Source organism: Vidua chalybeata, chromosome 1, assembly GCF_026979565.1.
Source record: "Vidua chalybeata isolate OUT-0048 chromosome 1, bVidCha1 merged haplotype, whole genome shotgun sequence".
Classification (NCBI taxonomy): Eukaryota; Metazoa; Chordata; class Aves; order Passeriformes; family Viduidae; genus Vidua; species Vidua chalybeata.
The window spans coordinates 121,441,457-121,468,384 of record NC_071530.1 but is presented as its reverse complement, the minus strand read 5'-3'; the positions used below and the strand labels follow the sequence as shown (position 1 = coordinate 121,468,384).

Below are 26,928 nucleotides of genomic sequence, written 5' to 3'. Positions count from 1 at the left end.
TGGAAAGAAATAATTTTGGGGCTTTTTTAATTGCATGTAATCAAAAATTGTTATTGTGAACTACATAGTCTCGTGTGATTAATATATAAATGTTATTTAAACTTTATATATAGCATATATGCAAAAGTTGTGGTTAGCCAAAGTATTTCCTTTTTTAAGCATGCTGCTTTTGCAAAGCTTTGTGAAGTTGTGAAGAGTACATTTCTCCACAAAAACTTTACAGACTCTTTATTTACAGCTCCTCTCCAAGATAACATGGCAAACCCCAAAGAGAAAACTCCAATGTGTCTGGTAAATGAGTTAGCCCGTTTCAATAGAATTCAACCCCAGTATAAGCTTCTGAATGAAAGAGGGCCTGCTCATGCCAAGGTAAGGTCACAGTTCCAGGTGATGAGCCATACCTTACATGCTGAACAGATAATATCATGGTTTGGACAAATGTGCTTGTCAAACCCAGCTACATTTCTAGTGTAAGGGCTTTCTTCCTGTTCTTTATTTTGCTGCTCTTTTATACCACACGTTCAGAAAGTATGCCTGTGTTTCTGTTACAGAAGCCCTGTAGATCATTTTGTACTTTACTTTATCTCTCATCTTCAAATTTACATTTGCCGGTCTTTATGTAGACCTCATGAAGGTCTTTCCAGGGTATCACCACCCTTCCGTAATCTTTCTGGGGCATTTGCTTTTTAGGCTGCATGAATCTTTCTCTGCAGTCAGCATGCCTCTGATAACTTCTTCTGCATTTGTTTCATGGTAATGCAGGTGATGACAAATTTGTGACATTTTTTAAAATGCTTATTCATGCAAGTTTTTGTCCATGAAGTTGATAGTCTATCTTTGAGTCTTGCATTCTAGGGCACAAACTTCATTATTGTGCAACTTTACAATGTAGGGTTATACTAAAACTCATAATGTGATTATAACATAGAAGTTTCTAGTGATTTAACAGCTAATTCTGGCCACTTCATGGATGGATGTCCAACTTAATAAGTAAAAATCAGGATGCTTTCAGATGATGGGGAATACAGAGGAATATCCTCGTGGTACTTTTTTGATATAATTTTGAATTTCCTCCCTGCTTAGGAGCAAACTGAGGGAGGAAAAAAATCCTAGAAAAATCTGAGTGAGACACTGGCATAAATAGTAGCTGCTTTGTACATAGTATTTCTGTAGTGGCCAATCACATGAGGCAGCAGGGCCAGGGTGTAGATTGGTAACAGTTTCAGCTCCTCGTGGGCTGTCTCTGCCCTTGCCCCTTGTTCCTGTGTTGCGCACTATGTTGCCAGCTAGTGCAGAACTGATCCAAATCACTGACCTTCAGCTCTGGCTGGTGATGCTGAGCATGTTACAGTGGTGGAAATGATGTCAGGAGGTGTGGGGCTGCTTTTAACATCCCTTGTTGCAAATGGAAATTGAAGTGCTCTTCCTCTTCCTGGAGGTGTTTGCCACCACAGGGTACACTGGCTGGTTGGTTTTAGGTTGCAGCATATTAAATTTGTTGGGCTTTCTGTAACTTCTCACTATTGTGTTTATAGTGTAACCTTTTTTTCCCATTTCTGTGAAAAAAATAACTGTTTTGGTTGTGGTGTAGTTTTGGCTGTTTACATTTCTCAGCAGTAAGGAGATTTGAGTTATATGATGTTTATATTATGCTTAAAATTTTAGTAGGATAAGAAATTGTTCACAGATGGAAGGGGGCACCCTTCTCCCAAGCAACTGGCAACAGGATAAGAGGACATAACCTCAAACTGTGCCAGGAGTGGTTCAGTTTGGACATAATGAAAATTTTTTTGACTGATGGGGTGGTTAAGCATTGGAATTGACTGCCCAGGGAGGTGATGGAATAGCCATCCCTGGAGGTTTTCAAGAAATGACTGGACATGGCACTTAGTACTATAGTTGGTGTGGTGTGGTGGTGTTTGGTCAAGGTTTGGACTCACTAAACTTAGAGGTCTTTTCCAACTTTATTGATTCTATGATATATTTGTTATTACTTTTAAAGGGGTTGATATCAGTGAAATGAATTAAGTCTGCATTACCTGCACTTCTGAAATCCAGATTTTCAGTTACGTTCTTAATTTTTCAGTTTTTCAATTCACCTCATTCTTTTAATTGTGCTCATAGTGGTAAAAAAAACAATTATGTGCTCTATAGACTCAGAAGGATATTAAGTCTAATTTTGATCTGTGTAGTGAGATAAAAAAAAGAGAAATGAATGAAGAACAAGGGTGATATTAATAAGATTACGCAGGTTTTGACCTATGAAAAACGAAGAAAGAGATAGAATTTATTATGACTCTCTTAGCAGTTTAGTATCATGTCTTGCTAGTAATATGATTATATACTTGACAGAATATGTGAAACAGACCTGAATCTGTCCTGGGAAGCATGACCTGAAGGATGTAGTGCTGCTGTTGCTCTTGGCCATTCAAGGAGCTTCTCATATTGCTTTGCTCTTACACATACTCTGTTCCTCACCACTGGTGGTTTTCACAATTTTAAGACATTTTCTACAAGATAGCTGTCTGTGTCGTGACCACAAATACTAGTAAATTTTTATACCCTTTTTTTCTAGTCTCTGGAAAATAAGTTTAGACAATTGGGGTGAAATGGAAAACTAGAAACAGTGCAGTTGGGAGAGAAGTGGCTCTTCCTAACAGTGCAGTTAGGGTTTCTAGGAATCTGCTCTCCAGGTGGATTCTTCATCATAAGAAAAATCAGAAAGTCCTTGTTAGCATAAATGATGTTTTGGAGTACGTAAGTCAGATTGATCATATCTTCTGTCCTTCCACATCAGTGTCATTTCAGGACACAAATTTAAAAGGAGTAGTATCAAAAGAATGTGGATGGTGGTACAGAAAAGAGGGAAAGGGGTGAGGGATGTAGCACTTCAAAAACTGGGAAGGAGGAGAGAAGTTTTTACATAGAAGAAGTGAGGAGTAAAGAGTTGTCAGAGCTTAGAGAGACTGACCTTACAAGCACAGTAGAGTGGAAATAAGCACAAGTGTGGTGGCCTTTGCCTTTCTGCTCTCTGGACATCAGGTCAATGATGTTGGGTGTAAGGAATAGAAGTTTCCTCAGGTGAGAAATGTCTCTCAGTCAATAGCAGAACTGTTAGCTCTGGTATTCCAGGACTTGAATGTTCCACTGTCTGCTCCAGAGTTTGGATTTAGGCAGGTTTATTCCTTTAATAAAGGAGTAAACCTACTTCTATGTGTAGGTTTTTGCAGGAGGTTTTTTGGCAGATGTGTTAAGTGAGAAGGTTCTCTGACTGGCAGAAATTTACTGAGCAAGCCCTTTATCACCTGGAGTTCCTATTTATTGCTTTAAGCACTAAGAGTTATAAGTAGATAAGGAGCTGTTATTAATCATATTTTCATTTAAATTTGGGATTTTCCTCCTCCTATAAAAATGTTGTACTGATAGTTTCTTGCAAAATATAAAATATATAAACTTTAGATCCAGAAATCAAATTTCAACTTTTTTAGTAATAAGGATATACATTTGTAGGTAATTTATATAATTATGGGTATTTAGCTCTAATACCCATCTTAGCTTTCAGGTGGGGGTAGGGTTTGACAGAGTGTAAAATTAAGAGACTATTTCTCTCTTTCTTCCACGAGGAAATTGTTGTGACTGCTGTGGCAAAAACAACATGGCAGTAAGAGCTGTGATACAGAGACTTGCATTGTGCTTCTGAAAATTACAGTAGGCCAAAACTCAAGGCTGTAATTGAGACACCAGTATGTATTTATAGCATTCAGTTTGAATGCAGCATGTGCATGTGCAGAGGGCTGAGTTGAGAGACACATACATACTTGTGTTCAAATGCTTGTTTGCAAATACTTGCTAAAAAAAATGTATATGTAAAGGCAGATTTAAAGGCTGCCCACCATATTAATCTCTAAAAACCTGGTCCTGAATCTAGCAAGTTTAAATAAGTTTAAAAATAGAGAGCTGTCAAAATTAAAATTTTACTTTATATACTTCTCATACTAATATGTAGATATTTTTTTTCTTTGACTCAAGTAAGTTAGTCTGTTTTCTGAGGTAGGTGATTCTTAGTTTACTGTGTGTATCTGACTTTTAAGTCCTGCCTTTTTTCTAGACATTATATGGCAAATATATTGAGTTTCTAGCTTTTCTCCCCTTCTTCTCAGATGCTCAAATTTAAACAGAACATTTATGTATCATACAGAAGATAGACTCTATCTAATATCTTAAACATGCATTGAGTTTTATCTGCACAATTTGCACAGCATGGATACTTGAAATAGCCCTCTATCACAGAATTTGAAAAATATGGTTTTTATCAGTTAGTCCATTTCTGAACTCTGGATTTTTACAGTTTATGTCCTCACTATAGGTTTTACATTAAGAACTGCAGTTTCATTTAAAAAGATAACAATTTTTTTGCTTCTTACTTTATCTTTTTGAACATGCTTGAGTTGTGACTCTGCCCTAACAAAAGGCATTATTTTTAAAAATCTGGGTATGTGAGAAATTAATTCACTCTGTAAAACTATCTGGGCCAAATTTTCTGCTGCCTTGAGAAGTGTGTAGTCATTTATATTCATTCATAATAATTTAAAAATTGGTTTTTTTCTCGTAGCATGTTTAGTATTTGTTTTCTACAAGTAAAGTGACTAAACATACTCAAATATATGAAGAAATGTGATCATAGCTGACCTGTACATAGTCTTCCAAGAGCAGAGGATCGGTTTGAAGTCATTCTTACTTGGTTTAAATATTATTCTGTTCTTTGATAATTGACATTACCATTACACTATTTTACTTTGTGATTTGAAGGGCCAAAGGTTGCTCACTGGTAAGGTCTCACTGATCTCTGGAAGAATCAGATGTGTTATCTGGGAGTTGAATACAATGAAAAGAGAGCGCAGTTTCTCTTCAGCCCTGGAAGTTTTTATACAGATTGTTCTAATCCACAGTGATAATCTTGCCAGTGTTTACCTGTTCTTTGTCTTTGAAGATGTTCACAGTGCAGCTGACTCTTGGAGAACAGACATGGGAAGCTGAAGGAAGCAGTATTAAAAAGGCCCAACATGCTGCTGCTAGCAAAGCATTGAATGAAACTACCCTTCCCAAGCCAACGCCTAGACCACCCAAAAACAATGTAAACAATAATCCAGGTATGACATTTTCCTCTGAGTCTTAAGATCTTGTGTTGATATATTATAGCACTAAATAAGTAATTTTAACAAGATACTTAAATTTCTAGCATGAAAATCAACATAGCTATAGTATGATTGGATAATGCAGAACATCTAGTAATCTTTCATGGAAGAATTTTTAATGCACATATCTAAAATGGTTGAACTGTAAGGGAATATACTAATTAGAAAATGCTTAGATGTGTTCAAAGTGATGGTATGTGATCAATGATAAGCAGACAGGAGAAAACCAGACTGAATTAACTAAAACACATTTCCCAAAGCATTATTTTAGCTAACTTTCCAATGAAGTTGGATATTTTATCCAGTCCAATCCTGTGAAATTGCATCTCTGGCATAAACAAAAGGCTGGGAACTTGAGAACTTTGACAGGTAATTTCCTGCATGCTGAGTTTTCCTTCAGAGCAACCTGTGCTTTCAGAAAGCTTTCAGGTGGCTTTAGAAACTTATTTCAATAATAGAAAAAATGTATACTGGTGTCTGGAACCTTCTTTTTGAGCTGTTACCTGCAAGTTGCCTTGAGTGCATGCAAAACCTTGTGAGGTACACATCTCATGCACATGTCGGTAATCTGTTCTGTCTTGATCAACAAAGAAAAAAAAATAACAACTTCATTTCAGACTAATGTAAAGGAAATCAAGTGGTGAGAATCTTTTCTCATTTTTAGTTTTAAACAATCCTTTTCCCTCGCCCCTTTTCTGTTTTCCCTTTTTCCCCTTTAATTTGTCTGCCCCTCCCCTCTTTTAAAAATGTATTCTTCAGCCAATTTCTTAAAATGAAGTAATTTTGCAGATTATCTTCTCTATGTTGGAAAGAGAAAAGCAGGAGTAAATTTCCTGTAGAACTTGTGAGTATTATCCTGAGCATTGGCCATGAAGGATTGTGTGAGAATGGTGTGGTAGTGTTCTCTTGCTCCTTTGGAGATCAGTACATTGCCTCTCCAGACCCAGGTAACTGGTATTGCCCTGTTTCCTTCACAGTCACTGTGACTTTGGCTGCCTAGAAAGCAGAAGTCTCAAACCTCTGTGAAAAGTGATCCTATGTTTGGTTCTTACATTACAGAGTATTACTGAGTTTCTAGAGTTTTTTGGCTTTGAGCATATTCTTAGACGGAAAATCTGATAACAAGAGGAATAGGCTTTAAGATAATTAATTAAAAATTTTATCACTTAACACTGTAATTTTTCTCCAAGAAAGGTGCATTGTATATGCACAGGTAACTTCTCATCAAAATGACATTTTGTATTTTTATAAAAAATTTGAATTCATAATAATGTCATGCTCTGGACATTATAAAAATTTTTGTTGGTATAAGTTTTTAAGTGTTACATAAACATTTCCATCACTTGGCATATAAAGCTTCAATGTCAGACTGGAAAATTAATCATAGCTTTTTTAAGGGTAAATTTATTTTAATCTCTCATGAAAATATTTTCAGAATATATTAACTTCTTTTTATTGGAATGCACATTTAGCTCATTTAGGATTCTCTTACAACAGTATAAGAGGGGATTACTGGAGCTGAATGTTTTATCTAAGGAAAAAAAAAAAGGAAAGAAAAGCTGGATGTAGCTTATTTAGCATTTTTGAAACCATGCAAGTGGGCAAGTACTGGTTGCCTTCTATTTTTGCATTCTGTCACCAGTAGATGGCTGTAGTTGCACTGATTTCCAGGAGCTGTATGCTCAGTCTGTTAGATCACTCCTATGAGACCATTAGTTCTTAGACATAGTCTTAAGTTTTCATGCAAATAAAACATTTTTTCTAACTTGTTGTCAGATTCCTGAATGAATGCAGTATTGCCTGTTACTTCATGCTTGTTTCAATGACACTCTGTTCTGTTTGTGGTTTTATTTAGTGGTATTCAGCAGAAAGACACATTATTCTATTCTCTTTCTAGTTCTTTCAGGAAGTATCATAATGTATTATTAGATACTTAGGGAAGATGAATAACCAGCTTGATTATTACACTGACTTTCTCATTCATATGTGAAGGTTAATCAATTGAAACTGCATAGAGAATGCACTGAGAGAGATTTTTAACTTTCTCATTGCTTGTGATTAAGTTGGCATCTATATTCCCATCTTTTGCAGAGACTGAAATGACTTTTTAGTTGCATCTTTTTAATTTAAGTGTAAAAAAATATCGTGTAGGTCTCTCTTTATAGCTCAGTGCTACTTGTGTGTTTTTCAGTATTTCTGGTTTAAGCACCTTACACTGTTGTTTTTTTTTTTTGCAGGCAGTATAACACCAACTGTGGAGCTGAACGGTCTGGCGATGAAAAGAGGAGAGCCTGCCATCTACAGGCCATTAGATCCAAAGCCAATCCCCAATTACAGAGCAAATTATAATTTCCGGGGCATGTACAATCAGAGGTTTGTACTCTTTCTGTTATTTTATTTTTTTTTATCCTTATGTCCTAAATATTCATACAGTTTCTAGGTTATTTCAGAGTAAAAGAAAACCAAAAATTTTCAGTGTCTGCAGTCTTATTTAGAAACATGCATAATTACCTCCTAAAAGAGACAGGTGCCCTAAGCTCATCACAAAGAATAAAGATGTGTGAAACCGCTTTTATTTTTTTATGTGCATTAAAAAGCACATTACACAGCCATGGTAGTGAGGAAGAAGAGCATTAACTTTAGAGAGAAGTTTTGCTTTTTTTTTACTGTCATATCATGTGATTAGAATCTGTGGCATCAAAAATGAAGCAATCTTTTCTTAGAAATTGAATATAAAATTGGAAGGACTGCATTTTGGTAACTGGCTTGAAACCATTCTCAGGTTTCTGGTTTTTTAACCATTCTTCTTGGTCAGCTCTCTCAGTTCATTAATCCTCAATGTTTATTTAGGAAAACTCCTTTATTTAACAGTTTAGAAACCTATATTCAGAACTATGTCAATTTGTAATCTGGGAAACTTCTTTCTCTGAGACAGGTTTTTTCCCCATTTTTCCATATTTGTCCCCAGAGGAACTGTATTAGATTAGGTCTTTTGAAGCTCCAAAAATGAGACAAAATATGATCTGTGATATGAGAAAAGACCAAACCAAAACAGGTCAGAAAGTTCTAATCACATGTTTTATCAGTGAAAAATATTACCTTTTTAATAAAGCTTGACTTGATGGATTGCATGTTCATTTTTATGCATCTCATAATTGTCAAATGGATTGAGGTATGAACTCTGAAGGAGTGTTTTGGTTCAAAATTATTCTTCATTAGAAATTGAATTTATTGCGATGTTGAAAAATTAAGGAGTTTTAAAAAAAAGCAGCATTTCAAAAGTGTCGAAGGAAAATATTTCAGTTTACTTAATTCTATTTTACTTTTCCCCAGACTTTTAAATCATGATAATTTGGGAAGTGTAGGGTTTTAACACTTCATTCTGAGTTGGATTTTTCGTTGTTTTTTTTTAAATTTGCTTGGCTGGTGGGTTGTGTTGTTTTATAACAACAATACCTAGAATTATAGAAGATGAAAAAAACCCCAAAATAACATGGAAGAAACCGTTTAATTACTGTATGGAACAGTGCCTGATTTTTGTATCACTTGTCTTATATTTCTAGTTACTGCTGACCTGTGTCTCTGCTTACATCCATCATGGTTTAAAAAGCTAATTATGGTGCTTGAAATGAGTTTAGTTAATATTTAGAAATCCTTCATTTATTTGAATTGCTTTTATAATGAGATTAGCTTGACTAGCAGATATAACGGTGTACTGGAAAAAAATGAAAGCTAGTTAAAGGCATAAAATCTGGAATTCTGGAATCTGAACTTAATTATGGAAAAGTATAGGTGGAAATGGAATGTCAAAGCACTCAACAGTCGCTAACTCTTAATATTTCTTTTCATAGAAAATGATTAGTGTGTCTAGCTCAATTTATAAGTTTGCTTCTTTGGAAACTTTCTTTCATTAGAGCCATGTTTTGGTGTTAGGGTAAAATGATACATGAAGGTTATTTTTCTGGGCACATTAGGTAGGCAAGGCCACTTGATTTTTCTGATCACAAAACAAACAGGCTAGGTGGGACAGAAGGCCACAATCTGTGCTTGCTTTTTCATTGTGCTTATTTGAGTGCAGTTACCCATGCAGAATAGCTAATAATACTGTGGTTAGTAAATTGAGTAATAACTAACACTAAGTAGTAAATAACTGGACATACCTGTCTATCTGCATGAACACATACCCGCTGTGCACACGCCATGTGCACACATGGATGCCAGAGTAAAGAGGAAGCACAAAAATTATCTGTATAGTACTGTTGATGGACTACTGACTTAGAAATAGTTGTTCATCACCTTGTTTTGCACAGGGAGGTGCTGGCCCTTTATGATTGCAGTAAGAAAGGCACTTAGACTTTGTAAGGCATCATTTAAATGCTGTTTATTAGACCTGCTGGTTTCAGAAGTGGATATTACAGATAATCTTCCATGCCTTCAGCTACCTTGGGCCCTGAGTGGTGTGGCATTGACCAGGACTGTTTCCCACGGGCACCACAGCATGCAGACCTCAGCCTCAGCAGAGATTAACCCCTCTTGGTTATTCACACTCTTACAGGATTTGCTTACAAGGAGACAACCCTGTCAGGAATAGTCAGGAATGATGGTACTGTGAAAACTTTGTGCTGTGCTGTCACATATAGGCAGGGCCGTGCAGGTGGTACCAAGGGGGAGCTGCCCCAGCTGCTGCTGGGCACGGGCCCTGCAGCTCAGCACAGCCCACATGGATCAGCCTGGCTGTGCTGTGGGGCACTGGCTGTGATGGGCACGATCCTGCACCTCTTCCAGTCAGCATTGCTTGGCACCTCCTACTCACCCTCACCACAGGCAAGCCTGGAGACACAGTCTGGATTGTTTACAATAGCCAGTGAAGTCTGAAATATGAAGCATATGATGCAGCACTGTGTTATGTTCCTGTGGTATAATATGTTACATTTATTTTCTTCTACTGCCACATTGTATTTAGCATTCATTTGCTGATTTTTGGGAATTGGGTAGCGGAATAGAAGTACTGCTGAAGTACCCAAGTAAATGCAGACTATATAGACAGTTAAAAACAAGATATGAGAAATAATGTAGATAATATGCTGCATTAGGTTTTTTTTTTTTAATTTTTATTAGTTTCTGACTGTAGATGATTTTCTGTTACTAAAAAAGATACAAAATACATTAAATAAATTGGAAGCTTTGTCTTTTATACTGTGTCTGCATTCCGTTTACTGATCTCTGTTTAAAGAGATGTGCTTTTCAAATAGGTGAAGATACAGACGAAGATTAGGAGATTGCATTAGGGAAACTCTGATACTGGCAAGACTAATGTCTTGAGGAAAAAAATAGATTATTAAGTTCATTCCAGGGCATATCTCTATACCAGTAAAGTCTAGTGTTTCAAGTGGCACAAAAGATCCTTTTCAGTACCTCATGGAAACATGATCTGAGAGTTGCAATTCGTATGCAAAGTTTACGGCTAGATTCCCTGTCAGGCTAAGATGATTTATGTCAAAGTGGCAGTGATTCCTCCTCCTTCATTTGTCCCTAGACTTTGTGTCCCTGAATATTTCCTGCCTCCAGCACTGGAAGTTAAGCTGCTCGGAAATTAATCAATTTTTTGGAGGAGAGGAAAGCAGAAGTTACTTCTCAACTTACAACAACTGTACTCGGACATCTTCTTTTCTAGTCACACCGGAGCTTGTGCCTTCACCAGAGAGGGACTGGGTGTATTTGGAATGTAAGGGCAACTTAGGTTGATTTAAGTGTGTGAAGGACTATTCTCTTACATGCTGTGGAGCATATTTATATAGGCAGTATGTTGCACAGGTACGTTGAAGCAGGTTTGTAAGGGGCCAACATCCATTTGCAAGGTCTGCAGCTGATGGCATAAATTTATAGTGATGGTGATAGCTACTTTCATATGGAAAAGGAAAGCAAACTAATTAGAGGAAAAAAGGAAAAGGGGAAAATTTTCCTAGCGGTCAACGTGGAAAGCAAGTGATGTCCCAAATGAGCATCCTTTACAGGTGTTCTCTTCAATGCAGCAAATGTTCTCAGTAACACTTTCCCATAGTAATTCTGTGGATTTTATCAGGACATGCTCTAGCTACCTGTTGCTTACAGTGCAGATAGTGCTGCACCACGGTAGGTGTTGTATACTGGCTGTTTATAGAGCTTTGTGCATGCAAAACTCAGCATGGCAGAGAGCAAGACATTTAAGGCAGTGTTTAACACCATGGTAAGGTCTTAGCCTTGTAAGTCTCTTCCTGTGCTAAGTTAGAAGGTACAGGGCAAGTCAGCTCCCCTCTTAGGGTAGCTAAGTACATAAAACACAGTCCAGCTTGGAACTGGATGAGGTATAAATGTTTTCATTCTGACTCTTCAGTCAAGATAGCGAATGCAGTACTGGCTAACTTGTTAACAGCATTGGGTTGTTACCATTGTACTGCATATTGTGACAGGCTGATGAGGTCTGTGTGAGGCTGAGCTGAATCGTGAAGTTACCAGCTTAGGTCTCTGGTAGCTTGGGTATCTGTATACTACAGTTCATTTATTTCACAGTGTAGATAACAACTTGGAGTCTTCTCTGGATTTTCTTTATTGAAGTAAAATCCATGGAAGTTTGGTAAAAGAAAGTTTGATGGCCTCTGATAAGACAGAGATTTTTAAAAAGTTGTCAACTCTGAATCCAGCCATGTTAGACAACTTCTTATTTAACAAAATTTCTATATTCCTAACAGAGATTATAATAGAGGAAAATACTCTTTTGGCACTCAAAATTTACCAGTTATATACAACCAATTTAAAAGCTCACAGGTTGGAATTTCAAGCAATTTTGCAGCAAAAGCACACTAAGACCTTCCAGTTCAAACTCTGTATGTTACAGAAAAGCTAAAAATGGTGAAGATTTCATTTTTATGGCTTCTTTAATCTAAGGGTTTTCCAGGCTGATTCTGGGGAAGGAGGTGCTGATGCTTTCAGGGCTGGGTTGCTAGCTGATGGAGCTTGCGTGTTTGTCAGCACAGCATTTGGCATGAGTCAGGAGAACTGGCACGCTACTCAGCACAGCCCAAGCCTTGAGACAGCGGGTCAGGTTTGAAAACTATTGGCAGAGCTGAGGACAAAACATGTGCTTACTTCCATATCTGTAGCCATTGCTAGAACCCATACTCCCTTGCATCTCTGGCTTAAACGCAATTGGCTTAAACCATGTAAAAAAGAATTAAAACCATGGCTGTTTAAATTAGAGCAGTTAAACAATAAAATAAGGTATCAATTCTGACTACTAAGGGTTGTCCAACTTGCCTTGTTACCATTGAATGCTGGTTTGTTTTATTTTTTTCTTCAGTTAGAATTTAAGAGAGTATTCCTAAAGTTTAATTATCCTGCAGTACTTTCAATTATAGAATGTCTGTAAGTGACAGAAAAAATTATATCTTACAGATTTACCTAAACTAAGAGTTTTCAGCCAAGAAATAAAACCACTAGAAACTGAACAGCAGCTTTTGATGTTTTAGTTTGGAAAGTAGTGTTAAAGAGATCATAAAACCCAACCCTTGTGTTTTGGGATAATTCAGAAGTTGTTTTCTTAATATATAAAATTCCTTAATCTGTGTCTTGCCACAATCTAGAGAGCCTGAAAAATCTATATATAAAAAAAAAGAGGTTTCGAAATTAAAAACACTTGTGAAATACAGGAACAAAGGGAGTACAAAACAATGACAAGCTAAAGAACGGAAATAAAGTAATTAAAGCAGTTTCTTGCTTGGTTTTAAGGAATTTGGATGGTGTGATAGCTCTGCAAGCATGTCACGCAAAGTTTTGGTGTCCCTAGGATAAACTGCAGCTTCTGTGCACTTGGACAGTTTCTGATGCACTGAGCCTTCTTCTTGGTCTTGTATAGGGTTGCTTCTTCCTGCATATACATTGTGTACTGCAGACTAAGGAGAAGATTATTCCCTTTCTCCTCAGAGCATGGGGGAGTGCACAAACCATTCCTCTTTTTTTTCATAGCTCCACCATTCTGAGCACATTTTTCTTTGATGTTAATTAATGCTTCTTTACAGTGCCCTTTGCAAGACCAAACTCAGAAAAATAAGGCAGCAGCGTATCCTTGCCTCCTGTGGAGCCAGCTACGCTGCCTGGTCACGAAGCACAGGCTATCACTCTACCTGGGCCTGTAGTTCCTACCTGCCAGGTAATTTGCTCCCCTGCTGGGTACTCAGTTGCTGCATGGAACTGTAGACTTCTCTGCTCCTGAAGTGATGTATATCAGCCCTGTGGACCAGTGCCTAAATACTGAACAAGCACTTTAAAAATGGGGGATAATAAAAGAAAGCTTGAGGGCTGGTCTTTGGCCAACTACATCTGCAGCTGCTAGCTTCATAGTGAACTAACATGTTATCCAATCTAATGATCAAAGAGAGAGTAGACTGTGTGATTATTGGATAAATTGCTAAAATTGTCAAGTCATATTTATAAAAGATTGTATGGTGAAAGAATGGAATAAAATGAGGAGTTTGTTTCTTTTATGAATGCTGACCTAAAGATTTAATAAGTGCATCAAAGGGAAAAGATTTGAGGGAAGTGTTACTTGACGAGTGCTTAGTAATGCAGTCTAAATCCTCACCCAACTTAATTTGTTTCACAAAAGTTACATAGTCCTTTGAGGGAAAAAAAGAAAAATCTAGCCAGAACAGCTGTTGAAGCCAAATTTGAAGTGCGTGGGTTGTAATGCAGGAGACAATGTAAAAATCTATTGATATTACCATCTCCAAAACTACACCTACAGTTATACAACCCAGTTATCTAATTTACAGAAAGAGAATGAAGTCTGAAATTTTCCTGAGCTTTAGATGTTCTCCTGTGCTGCTTGAGCACCCTGTTTACCTTCTAGCAAAAGACTGCTCTCTGCATGGAGAGCCTCATCTGTTTGAGGCACAAATATTCCAGTACATAACGTAAAAGGTTGTTTGATCTGAAAGACTTCGATCTCTTATTGATTAGATTGGCCAGCAACCTGGAAAATGTAAAATTCAGATTAGTCCATGCAGTCTTTTTGTTACTCTAGGCACATGATTAGCCTAATATCTGTTGCTGAGTTCCCATTATTGAAGTTTTATGTTGGGGCTTGCTGCAACAGAGGAGGATTTTATGCACAGCTGTGTGTAAAGCAGATTTTTTTCCCCAAGCAAATATGCTGTGGCAGATGTGGGACACTAAGTCGCCTAAACATAGGTCTCTAATGCCGCTTGAGACATCGTAGGGTGTGTGAGACATCCACACGGTACCAATGGATTTAGCAGAAGACCTAGAGGAGACCTTTACTAGAGTGGCAGCGGAAGGTCAGGCAGAAGGTCAGGAAGGTCAGATACCCTAGAGCATTTCAAATGGTCCTGAGTAGCTAAGTTTAGGCAATTGACAGAATCCCTAAAAATTATGTTCGGTCATCGTAGCGTTTCATATAATCCACTAGGACTCCAGCTATTTGTGAGAAACTTGTCTGTTTCATGGGTCAGTCCTGTGTCACATCATGGGGATGTTTTAGGTACATGACTGCATCTCAGGTTGTACTGTGTGCTTGTGTTTTAGGCAGCTAGGTGCAGTTCTTTGGGATGCTGGTGGGATTTGGATCCAAGCTCAGATGCCTTTCAAACAGTCTCTCCCTGTGCATTAGAAAGTCTCAGTCTCTGTTTATAACCAGTGGAAGAATTAGTCAGAACAATTCCTAGTCCAGAATGCTGTTTGTCATGCCTTAAGCTAGTTTGTCTATGTTTTGTATGGATCTCTCCAGAGCTTCACTTTTTTACCAACTTAGTTTCTACACATTAACTACATACCTAAATTTAGACATCTGAATCTAGAGCTGAATCCTGCTCTGAGAAATAATCCTAAGAATGTTGATTTGCAATAATTTTGTGAGTGCTATAGTGGGAGTAATTTGACTGTCGCAGTGGAAGGACTGAAAAAAAGACAAAAATCTCTCCCCAGAGAGAAGTGGGAGAGAAAAGTATTAAAAGAACAAACTATTTAGGGACATATCTGAGTAGCAGCAGTTTTGAGGAGAGGCAGGCATGCAGGCACTGAAATGCTTTTGATTGAATAAAGTACTGTTTTGCTGCAAGAAGCTGTTTGGCTGTGGAGACCGGTGCCCTTGGTCCCCACGTGAAGTGAACCCTCAGTTCTGGAGCTTGTTGTGTTGAACTGATCACAGCAAACAAATCCCTTGGTTTGTGGGGGAGCAGTGTAGGGTGCCTCTGGGATTTTTACTTTGCTACAGTAGTCAGCTTCAGACCTTAGTCATAGGGTACAACATTCTTCCCCCAAAAAAGCCAGAATCAGAGGTACTTTGCCTGCATTTCCAATCAATGTTGCAAGATTCTGTCCTTAAAATTTGTATTTTAAGGATTGAGAGGTGTGATGATAAAAATCTTTACTGAATGACTTTGCAAAAACTCCTTTCTGCATTCCTCACACTCCTCCCAGTAGTTTGGGGAAAAAACCTTGGAAGAAATATTAAAAACTACTTGGAAATAGAAATTAAAAGTTTGCTTAAAATAGGTTATATCTCTTTAAATATGCTGCTATTTCATTCTGAACAACAGATACTGATTTCAAAGGATTAAAACTGAGGGAAATAAAGAATAGTCCAAAGAATAATGCAAGTGATTGTTCAGATTTAATTGTTCAGCTGGAAATAGCTGATTTAGACCATTAGATGGCAGCATGAATTTGCAAGAATTTCTCAGCAAAGGCATTCTCAAAAAAAGTTGCCTTTTTCTATTCTGAAGCTTTTCATTGCTTTAAAATGTCATAATTCCAGCACAAATCAATTAAAACCAGGTTTTCTGCAAGGCTTTGTCTCATCAATTTCTTCAAGTTTTCATCTTCTATAATTAGGTTATATTTTATATATTTTATATATTTTATATATTTTATATAATTTTATAATTGAGGCTCTAATGCAGTAGCTTCAATGGCAGTTTTCCTTTTTTATGTAAATATAGTGTGAGTAAAGGATGCCAGTTTGCCAACAGTGACAATTAAGCGTTTGGTTTATCTGCACAAAGCACGAGTTCTGTATTTCAACATATTAATTCATTCCTCAGGTCTGACCTAAAGATATTTCCTTAAAGATAAGGCTACAACTTGGCCACTAAATCTGCAGTCTGTTTGTACTAAAGAAGCTTTCTGATGATTTTAACATCTATTTGCATGTAAGGGCCTGAGATTGCCAGCTGATATTTCAGTTGTGTACATTACCAGCTGAGATAGGATTCAGATCATATCTTAAAGTGAAGCCTTGTACATCACCCTTTTATTTCCCCTGCTAGTGTATCGGCATTATGGTGTAATAATCCAGTCACAGACTTTCCAATTAATTCTTTGTGTTCATCTTCTGCTTGCTACATTTCACTTCCCCTGGCCTGTTTGTTCCCACTAGTTGCCTGCCTCCCACACAGACATATTGTTACAAGAAGAGTGTTGAGTACAGCTGTGCTAAGATTTTTCTTTGCTAGTATCTGTTTCTAGGAAAGGAAAAGGGAGAAAGTCAGTCCATTTCCTGTTGGTTTAAAACAGCAGAAACATCTGTTTGTCTTAAGATAGTTTTCCCAAAAGAACAGTGGCAAGGGAGCTTGCAGGTGATGAGCTTTGCCATTGCCAGTAGCTATCAGTTTAGACAATAGTGATTATATGGTTGGCTTAAAACAAAATAAGATTCCTTAAGTGGCAGAGGATATTTATTCCTGCAGTAAATTTTTGACAGCTAATGTTTAATTTCTACAGTATTTTAAATCTTAAATACACATAGAGAATCTGGGAACGGAAAACCCAGATTCTGCTATGGAATCTACAGTTTCCACTAAATTCTGTCCACAATTGATTTTTCTGCAGTCCCCTCACCCTGTTATCATGAATTTGCACAATGCACACAAAATGATGTTGGGTGATGTGTCCTGGCACAGTGTGCATATAATCCTTCCAACAAATGTCACTACCATCCACTGCATTAATGGGTACATTTAACCTGTAAGGGATCAATAACATATATACTCTTAAGTGTATTTACAATATTACACTGACAGCTGTTAAAATAATGTTACGAAGGCTAAAAATCAAGTTGACAGAATAGAGAGCAAGGTTTGAGATTAGTGTTCCAAGTACAGTGTCTCTTCATTCTCCAAGTCAATGCACTTACCTGGTATCATTGAAATCTTTTTAGCCTTAATTGTAGAGCATTCTAGATGGTTCGTCACTCTTCATGCCTAAAATGTGATGCATCAGGCATGACATTTTACAGTATTGTAGCATTCTAAACAATCTTTGCTCAAGATGAAGTTGTTTTGTCAATGACCTCTTGGCCCTATTTGTAGAGGAGGTCCTAAGCCCTAATGCTTCCATCTTTTCTTAATTAATGTTTTTATTCATTTTCTTTCAGGATATAGTGACTTTCCCAGACCACTTGCTTTCTTGCTCTATCTGCTAAGAGGACTGCCTTTGCCTTCTGTGGTCCTTGGCTCATGTTTTGACTAATTCTCCTGAAGCTTCTTCAGTGGACAGTGTTCTTTACTTTGGGTCTTTGACTTCCTCAGATTTTTCTCTGCTCTGGAGGAAATGCATCTGGCTCCAGATGTGTCTCCAAGTTTCAGATGTGATTTTTCGTGTTCTTACAGGGGCTGAAAACATAAAAAGGTGTAATACAATCCTTATCTTCGGTTTCATAATGTCTGTCTTTCAACACTGCCCTTCCACTTGAGAGACTTCCTGTAGACCTTCTGATCCAAAGATCCTCAGAGCCAACAGCCTGCCCCAGCACCTTGTGAATCGCTTCAGTCTGTTGGCTTTGCAACTCACTGGGTGTTCTTTCTCTAGCTCTGCCTTTAACACAGTCAGCTTTACTTTCAGGATATGGACAGAAGACTAGTCTTGTTGGTATGTATGAAAACAAGCACTGATTCAGAATGCTCCTCCAGGAGCAGGAATATTTTGGGTGTGTTCTTTCCACACAGTTAGCTTTTTATTCACCCTTATCTTTTTCCCGTACTTCTGCTGAGCTAAGGGTATTTCAGATAGGACACCTGTGAGATAGTGGGTTCAATGGAAACCAGCCTGTGTGGGCTCCTTTCTTCTTATGGCCTTTCTGCTGTCTCCAGAACCTGAATATTGGCTTCCAGTAAATATGTTCTCTTTCCTTTGCCTGCTTGTTTTGGTAATGACAGAGGTGAACTGCTCTTAGAGCTCAAACTTTACTTTGAGAGGTTGCTGTAATTTTCCTGAGGGAAGCAAGCAGAAAGGTTAGTGGCTGATTTTTTAAACAGCTTATAACTTTGTAAGATCTGACTGGAATTGTATTCTATCCCTACAAGGTCTTTGTCATTTTTGAAAGGAAGGTTCTGCCACAGAATGAGGAAGTATTAAATATTCTTAAGAAAGTTTTTAAAGATTATTTTGTAACAGAATATATGCAGTCTGAAGGCAGAACTTTTCACCAGCAATCACTGTGTTATGGTTTCTCTTCACATCTATATTCACACATATAATATTGATTTTGGTGGGTGCTTGTGTTCAGTGAAAGAAAAGTACAGTTAACATCTCTTCTGAAATGCCAATTCACAGAAAGGATAGGTGCACTCACAGGTGCTCATCAAGTACTTTGGCACCATAATTTGTTTGGCTTATATTTTTTACTAAAATGGGTCTGAATCCCTCAGTGTTGTGATTAAAAGTGAAATAATCTCGACAAAAACCAGCCCAAAATTAAGCTTTGAGGTTCTGTTCCACAACAGAGGAGAATGTGGAGTCTAATCACCTTATTGATTTAGATTGAAGTCTGACACCTGTGTCAGGGAAACAGAAATGAGAATTCTTAAGGTGGTGGACATCAGCAGCAGAGCCTTGGTTCCTTTCAGTAAAGGTAATCTCTATGTTGACCTTGTTTAACTAAGCCAAACACTGTAATAAGCATTCCACATATTATGAAGAATTTCTTTACAGAAAGTTGTCAACCAATAGAACAGGCTGTCCAGGGAATTGCTTCAGTTACCGCTACAGGAGGGATTTAAAGACACATAGATGTGACACTTAATGAAATGGTTTAGTGGTGTACTTGTTAGTGCTAGGTTAATGGTTGTAATCAATTTTTAGAGGTCTTTTCCAACCTAAATAATTCTATTATTGCATTTTAATGGTCCTTCAAGATTTCTTTTGTTCTCTACAATACAATTCCACCCCATTTTATAAACATTTCTTATGGTTCCTACCTTTTAGAAAGTCTGCAACTTTGTATTTTAGTGTACTGATCTAACATGATCTACATTTTTTTTTCTTTGCTAATATTCAGTACTAAATTTTATTCACTGGACCAACTGAGATCAGTCATTGTGCTTTGGTGACCACTACTGTGGCAGTCTTATTGCATTACTTATGCATTTGTATTAGCAATGACTTGCTATTTACTTGGCAGTCACTGGTGTAAATCCATTAAAAGACTGAAAAATAATATTAAATAACAAAAAAGAATATTAAAGGATATTATGTCTACTTCCCCAGGAAATTTGCACTTTTAATGTTTTTCAGTAGAACGAAATCAAAGCACCGAAAGGCTTCACCAATCATTTTTGGTTTCTGATCTTTTGGCCCTTTACAATCTTCTCTATGGTTGATTAACAGACACCTTCCTTTCCCCTTCCAGGTGTAGATAAATCTTCCTTCTTAAGGCCATCCACTTTGTTGTCAGCATTCTGATATGATGTTCAGGGCAACATGAAATGCTCTCCCTTTGCAATTGACCAAGCTCTCTCTCACATTTCTTTTCTTTGCAAGTCTGATGGCACAGAGGAGAAGATTTCTGGATAGAAGCTTGAGCTGGCCATGCATGGCCATTTTTAGAGGTTGCAGAGCTGGTAACTAGCAAGGTAGGGGAGTGTGCATCCTCAATTAACTGCACTCATCTGCTGAGGGGTGGCCTATTAAATCAGAATTAAGTGTGCTTTTTCAGCTTGTTCTTTCTTTCAATCCTTCAATTTCCAATTTTTAAGTGATAGGTTAAATTTCTTACTCATGATAATGCAATTTAATTCCTGTATGTTTACATTCCTCAAAATGGGAAAAGAATGTAGATTTGAATTTAATTTGGATGGTTAGAATCACTCTGTGAGCTTTCTTGGGCCTTCCTCCTCTGTGGACTTTCAGGTTAATTAATTCCTATGAACTCCTAGCCCTGAGATGTTTTTACTAGTAACACTTTTATTAGTATTACATTACTGGTATAAATACATGATAAAATGAAATAAGTGAGATACTTCATTCTCTCATTTACTTAGTGTCTGGGCTGGCAAGTGACATGATTTTTTTTTTTTTTTGACATGAGTTTCTTATGTAAAAAGAAAATGATTCTGTAGTCAGATATGCAGCATTGTTTATGTTCTTTTACTGTAATGGCTATTTGGACAGCATTCTCAGTAACCACTCTGCATGCTTGTAAAGATTAGTGAGTAATACAGTTCATGGGAAATTTTATGAGTTGAAGTAGATAAGAGTATGAGATGTTTGCCTTCTGGACGTCTGCTTTAACCTCTGAAGTATACAGTGTACATCACAGCTTCCTTATGTTTTTCCCTTTTATTCTTATTGTACTTGGTTTTGTGTCAAAGAAAAGAACGTTTTTCCTTGTATTTATCTTTTCCTTCCCCCAGCCCCCAACTCCATTTCAGCACTATCCACTTGACATTTTCCAATGTCTTTAACTCTGGGGGCAGTATTCTTCTTATGTTCCTATATTATTTATGCTATTTTTACAGTCAAGAATAAGTTGACATTTTGTAGACCATTCTCATTACTTACTTACTTACTCAGTTAATAGGTAGAAATACTTCTTTAGATGATCATAAAACTTTGTTCTCTTTTCTCTTATTGATTCTGTTGGTTTTCACTTGTTTTTTCTACCTTAGTCTTCAGTATACAGTACTTTGGGAGGTTTTTCTCATGATCATTTTCCCCCTGAGTTTTTCCCTATTACTTCTTCTTAGCCTTTTTTTTTTTTTTTTTCTTTTCCTTACATATCTCTTCCACTAGTTTCTCTTTAAGAGAGAGTACTTGGTTTTGAGACCCTTCTGGAACTTTGACAAGTGCTTCATCTTAGCTTCAGGGGTTTCGATTGAAGGAGGGAGAGCAATAAAACTGGAAGCAGAGACTTGAAATTACTCTGAAACTAGTGCTCCATAGCTGCTTCAGTATGTTTGCTCTATTACTTGTCAGCTTAATCCATGACAGTTCAAACTCCTTAACTTAAAATATCTGTAGCTTTCTGTTGGTTTCTTCTAATTACTTGTGATGAGCAAGAGTTTTATTTTTACTTCTTGTTGTACATATTTGCTATAAATGGTAAACAAAGTAGTGATAAAGTGATAAATGCAGACAGTTAATATTGAAATATATATTTCAGTCAAATGTCTATTGAGCAACTTGAAATTCAGAGAAACAGTGATGTGGCAATATTATTGTCTTGTCATCACAAATTCTGCTGGGAAGAATCCAGATTAATTAATGTTACGTTAAACTGAATCCTTCTCCCTCTTCTTTTTCACTCAGGAATGTTTCAATATTGTGATTGTGGAAATATGAGTAAATTTTTTTTTACTAAGTTACTCATACTGAAGGAACTACATAGCCTCTAGCTCAGGAAAAGAAAAAAAATAGAAAAGGGAATTATCATTAGCTTCATGAAAAATTCCCAGACTCATAACAAAGTTTAAAAAAAAGTATAAATAAAGACAGAAAAATATAAAACTCAACATGAAATTACTGTGTATTAAAGGTAGATTTTGTATGGCTAATGTGTTAACCTTACATGTTATGTGCCAACTCATTTTTTTAGGTAAAGCGAGTAAAGTAAATCTTATATTTGTGAGACTCAGTTAAGCATTTTATAGCATTAGATAAGGATAATTTTTTCATTAAACTGAAGGAGAAGGGGATTTGTGTAAGAAATGCAGGGTGGGAAAGGAAAAGAAAAATAATCAGCAGTATTAGAAGTTAAGCTAGGAGGAAGATTATTAAGTACAGCTCTTCCAGTTTTAGAATCAACCTTTTAAGTTCTTTTTGTTAAAGGTGTTTGCACAAGAAGTAGGAAAATGTTCATAAGATGCAGAAGGCATCATTGATACACAGAAAGGTCAAGTTAGGCAGGAAGACTTGGGTGATAGAGAGGACTGACATATTAGAAATGCAACAAGACAAGACTTTCCAGTCTAAAATGTAAGATTAATAACAGAAGCACTAGTAGTGCTAACTCTTTTGTCACCCGAGGGTTATTCATTGAAAACGACAGAACAGAAGTGTTGTATTATTAAGTATTTGCAAGATAATCTGAGAAGAACTAATGTGGTTGAATTAGCGGAGAGGCAAATGTGATTTTTAAGATGTGGTGAGCAAGATATTTCTGCTATAGATACATAAATATTCATATTATAGAGAACACTGTTAGCCTTTTATATGGTATATTGTCTACCATTCTTGGCTTTTGTATTTCAGAACAGGAGCAAATATGGGGAAGGGCTGTGAAGGATGCTCAAGACAGTGGGTAGCTTTTTATACAGAAAAGTTCTGAAATACTTTAACTTGTTCCCTTTCAAAGCAAAGGCTGATAGGGAGTAGGAAAGTTCACTTTGGAGGATAAACAACAAAGAAATAAATAAGCTATATAAGTTACAGGACAGTATTGAAACAGAACAAAATAATGTATGTTAAAGTATAGCCAAGGTGAACAGTAGGAGATTTCTAAGTATCAACTCAGCTTCTAGATCATACTCCCAGCAGAAGCAAGTAATCTCATTTGTTTTCTAATGGACTTTAACAGATAAAGAGGATTACATTATGCAGTTGCCTGCAACTCATGGATCTTGACTGCTTAATGTGGGATTTTCTTACATTCTTGCATTTGAAATAGAGAAGGGATTTCTATGTTTTAAAATGGGAAGCATCTTTGTTATGTTTTCTGACTATTTTTTAAAAAATGGACAGACACTTTTGAATGTCTTTCTGTTAATATGTTTCCATCGCATGGTTTTCTTTGCAATTCTTACATAGTCAGTTAAACAGTCTTTTGCTTAAGGATTTTCTATAACTAGGTCAAAATTGGTTTCATAAATGACCATAGCAAATATTAAATAGAGAAAAAATACTGAATCATTCAGAATTAATTAAATTAATTTAAAGTTTTTAAAGACTTGACTTATAATTTAACACTGTCTCTTGAATGAAGAATAATCTGGGGCAAGTATATGTGAATTTTATTCTTTTAATTCTCATCTAGGTAGCTGGGAGGAGGTCAGCATTCAAATGAGGGATATCTGTAGCTGAAACTGATGCATAGCGTGTGCCTTGCTCACTTTACATTAAAAATGTTTTTGGAGGATGTGAAAGTAAGCTAGAAGAGATCAGACAGACTAATTAATCATAGAATCATAGAATGGTTTAGGTTGGAAGGGATCTCAAAGATCATCTTGTTTCAACTCCCTGCCATGAGCAAGAACACCTTCCATACAGAACCCTTCCGTACGGGTTGCTCCATACAACACATTCCAGTGCATCACCACCCTCACAGTAAAGAATTTCCCACTCATGTCCAGCCTCTCATCCACCAGCACCCCCAAGTCCTTCTCGGCAGAGCTGCTCTTGATCTGTTCATCTCCCAGCCTGTGCTGATACCAGGGGTCGCTCCAACCCAGGTGCAACACTTTGCACTTGGTCTTGTTAAATCTCATGAGATTCCCATGGGCCTGCTTCTTGAGCTTGTCCAGGTCCCTCTGGATGACATCCCATCCCTCAGGTGTGACAACCTCCCCACTCAGCTTGATGTCACATGCAAATTGGCTCAGGATGCACTTGATCCCTTTGTCTATGTTATTAATGCAGATATTAAATAACACTGGTCCCAGTGCAGATCCTTGAGGGACACCACTTGTCACTGATGTCCATCAGGACTGAGACACTAACTGCTACATTCATGCTGCACTGTCCAAACACTTTCTTATCCATCTAACAGTCCATTAATCAAATCTGGTTCTTTCCAGTTTAGAGAGTGGGATGTTGTAGAGAGTGGCTTGGCAGCTAAATCCACTTATTCCCCTCAGGACCCTGTTGCAATCCATCAGGTCCCAGAAACTTGTTTATATTCAGGTTCCTCAACTGGTCAAGAACCTGACCTTTACTTACAATAGGAGGGACTTCAGTGATGTGAGAGAGGTTGCCACTGAAGACTGGCAAAAAAAGTTGTTGACTACCTCAACCTTCTCTTCACTTGTTGTTACTAGCTTTCTAGCACTGTTTTTCAGCAGGGAACACTTTCTTTGACCTTCCTTTTCTGGTTAATCTACTTGTAGATGCCCCTCTTCTTATTCTTTACATCCCTTGCCAGGTTCAATTCCAGCTTCACCTTGGCCCTCTTCACCCCATCCCTACAAAACTGTACTTCATCTCTATACTCTTCCAGGTTACCTGTCCTTGTTTCCATGCCTCTACATTTGCTTATTTCCCTTTAGTTTGACTAGCAGTCCCCAACTCAGCCACACTGATCTCTTGTTTTCCTTGACCAGTTTCTTGCTCCTAGGAATTGCTAGCTCTTGTGGTCCGTGGAAGACTTCACTAAAGATCTGCCAGCTCTGTTCTGCTCTCTTGTCCCAGAGAGCAGTCTCGCAGGGGACCCTTATTGACTATCTCCTTGAAGATATGGAAGTTTGCTTTCCTAAGGTTCAGGAGCCTAAGTTTACTCTTTACCTGACCCATGTCCCTCAGAACTGGAACTACACCAAGTCATGGTCACTGTAGCCCAGGCTGCCTCCAGTTTTGATGTTCCTGATTAGCATTGGTGACCAACAGATCAAGTATGACATCCCCTCTGGTAGGGCTATCTATTACTTGGTTCAGGAATCATAAAGTAGAATCATCAAGGTTGGAAGAAACCTTTAAGATCATCAAGTACAATATCAATGCAGCACTACCATTCTTACACCACTAAACCACAACACCCAGTGCCAGATCCAGATGCCTCTTAAACACCTCCAGGGATGGTGACTCTACCACCTCCCTGGGCAACCTATTCCAATACCTCACAATCCTGATCATGAAATTTTTTTTTCTAATATCCAATCCCAATTGCCCCTGTCTCAGGTTAAAGCCATTTCCTCGTCTTGAATCTAAACAAACCCAGCTCCCTTGGCTGTTCCTCATAAGACACATTTTCTAGACCTTTCATGAGCTTTGTTGTGCTTCAGTGGGCATGCTCCAGCTCCTCAAACTGAGGGACCTAAAGTGAACACAGTACTTGGGGTATGGCCTCACCAATGCTGAGTACAGGGGGGTTCCCTAGTCCTACTGGTTACACTATTGAGACAGAGGCCTCCTTCGCCACCTGGACATTCTGCTGGCTCACATTCAGCCAGCTGTCAACCAGCACTGCCAAGTCCCTTTCTGCTGAACAGCTCCTCCTCCAGCCTGTAGTGCTGCATGGGGTAGTTGTGAGTGCAGGACATGGCAGTTTGCCTTAGTGAACCTCATGCAGTCATCCTTAGCCCACTGATTGTCTGTGCAGGTCTCTCTGCAGAGCCTTCCTACCCTCCAGCAGATCAACAGCCACACCCAACTTAGTGTCACTGGCAAATTTACTGCACTCAGTCGCTACGTCCATATCATCAGTAAAGAGATAAAACAGGACCAGCCCCTGTGCCTTGGAGAACACCACTAGCAACTGGATGCCAATTGGATTTAGCTGCATTCACCACCACTGTCTGGGCCCAGCCATCCAGCCAGATTTTAATCATCAGAGAGTCCACCCATCCACACTGCAACCAGACAGCTTTTTAGGAGGTTGGTGGGGGAAATAGTGTCAAAGGCCTTACTGAAGTCTGGGTAGATGACATCCACAGCCTTTCTGTCATCTGCTAAGGTGAGTCAGTTTGTCACAGAAGGAGATCAGGCTGGCCAAGCAGGGCTTTCCTTTTGTAAATCCATTTTGGCTGGGCTTGATCCTCTCGTTGTCTTGTATGTGCTATGCAATGTCACCGTGGATGTTCTCATGATCATAACCTTGCCTGGAACTGAGGTCAGGCTGACAGGCCTGTTGTTGCCCAGATCATCCTTCTGACCCTTCTTGTAAATGGGGGTTACATTTGCTAATTTCCAAACAGCTGGAACTTCATCAGTTGACCAGAACTGTTTTTAGATTATTGGGAATGGTTTGGCAAGTTTTTTCACCAGTTCCTCTATTACTCTGGGGTAGATCCCATCTGGGCCCACAGTCTTGTGAGTGTTTAATTAGCACAGCAGGTCACTAGCCATCTCCTCCTCATTTATGGGGGCTTCACTCAGCTCCCCATCACCAACTTCTAGCTCTGGGACCTGGGTATTCTGAGGACAGCTGGTCTTGATATTTTAAAGACTGAGGCAAAAAGGCATTAGGTATCTCTGTCTTTTCCTCATCCTCTGTCACTACCCTCTGCATTTAACAAATGCTGAAGACCTTCCTTTTGTTGCCAGTGCATTTATAGAAACTTTCTTTGTTTTCTTAAACTATAGTGGCTAAATCAAGTTCTAGTTGGGCTTTGGCCCTTCTAATTTTCTTCCTAGATGACCTTGTGACATCCTTATAGTCCTCCCAAGTTACCAGAACCTCCTTCTAGAGTTGATATATTTCTCTTTTTCTGGTTAAGTGGTTATCCTCCATGCATTTCAGGAGCCTAGTCTCCTG

The 26,928-nt window shown here is 37.9% G+C and overlaps 1 protein-coding gene across 3 annotated transcripts in view; it reads left to right on the top strand.

Moving 5' to 3' along the window:
* The window catches only part of STAU2 (staufen double-stranded RNA binding protein 2), a 170,080-nt gene that overhangs the window by 20,444 nt on the left and 122,708 nt on the right, over positions 1-26,928 (top strand). For all 3 annotated transcript variants that reach the window (XM_053948299.1, XM_053948308.1, XM_053948293.1), the window contains exons 3-5: positions 239-369; positions 4,991-5,150; positions 7,433-7,568. In XM_053948299.1, the coding sequence (XP_053804274.1) occupies positions 239-369; positions 4,991-5,150; positions 7,433-7,568 (427 nt within the window). The remainder of the gene's footprint in view (positions 1-238; positions 370-4,990; positions 5,151-7,432; positions 7,569-26,928) is intronic.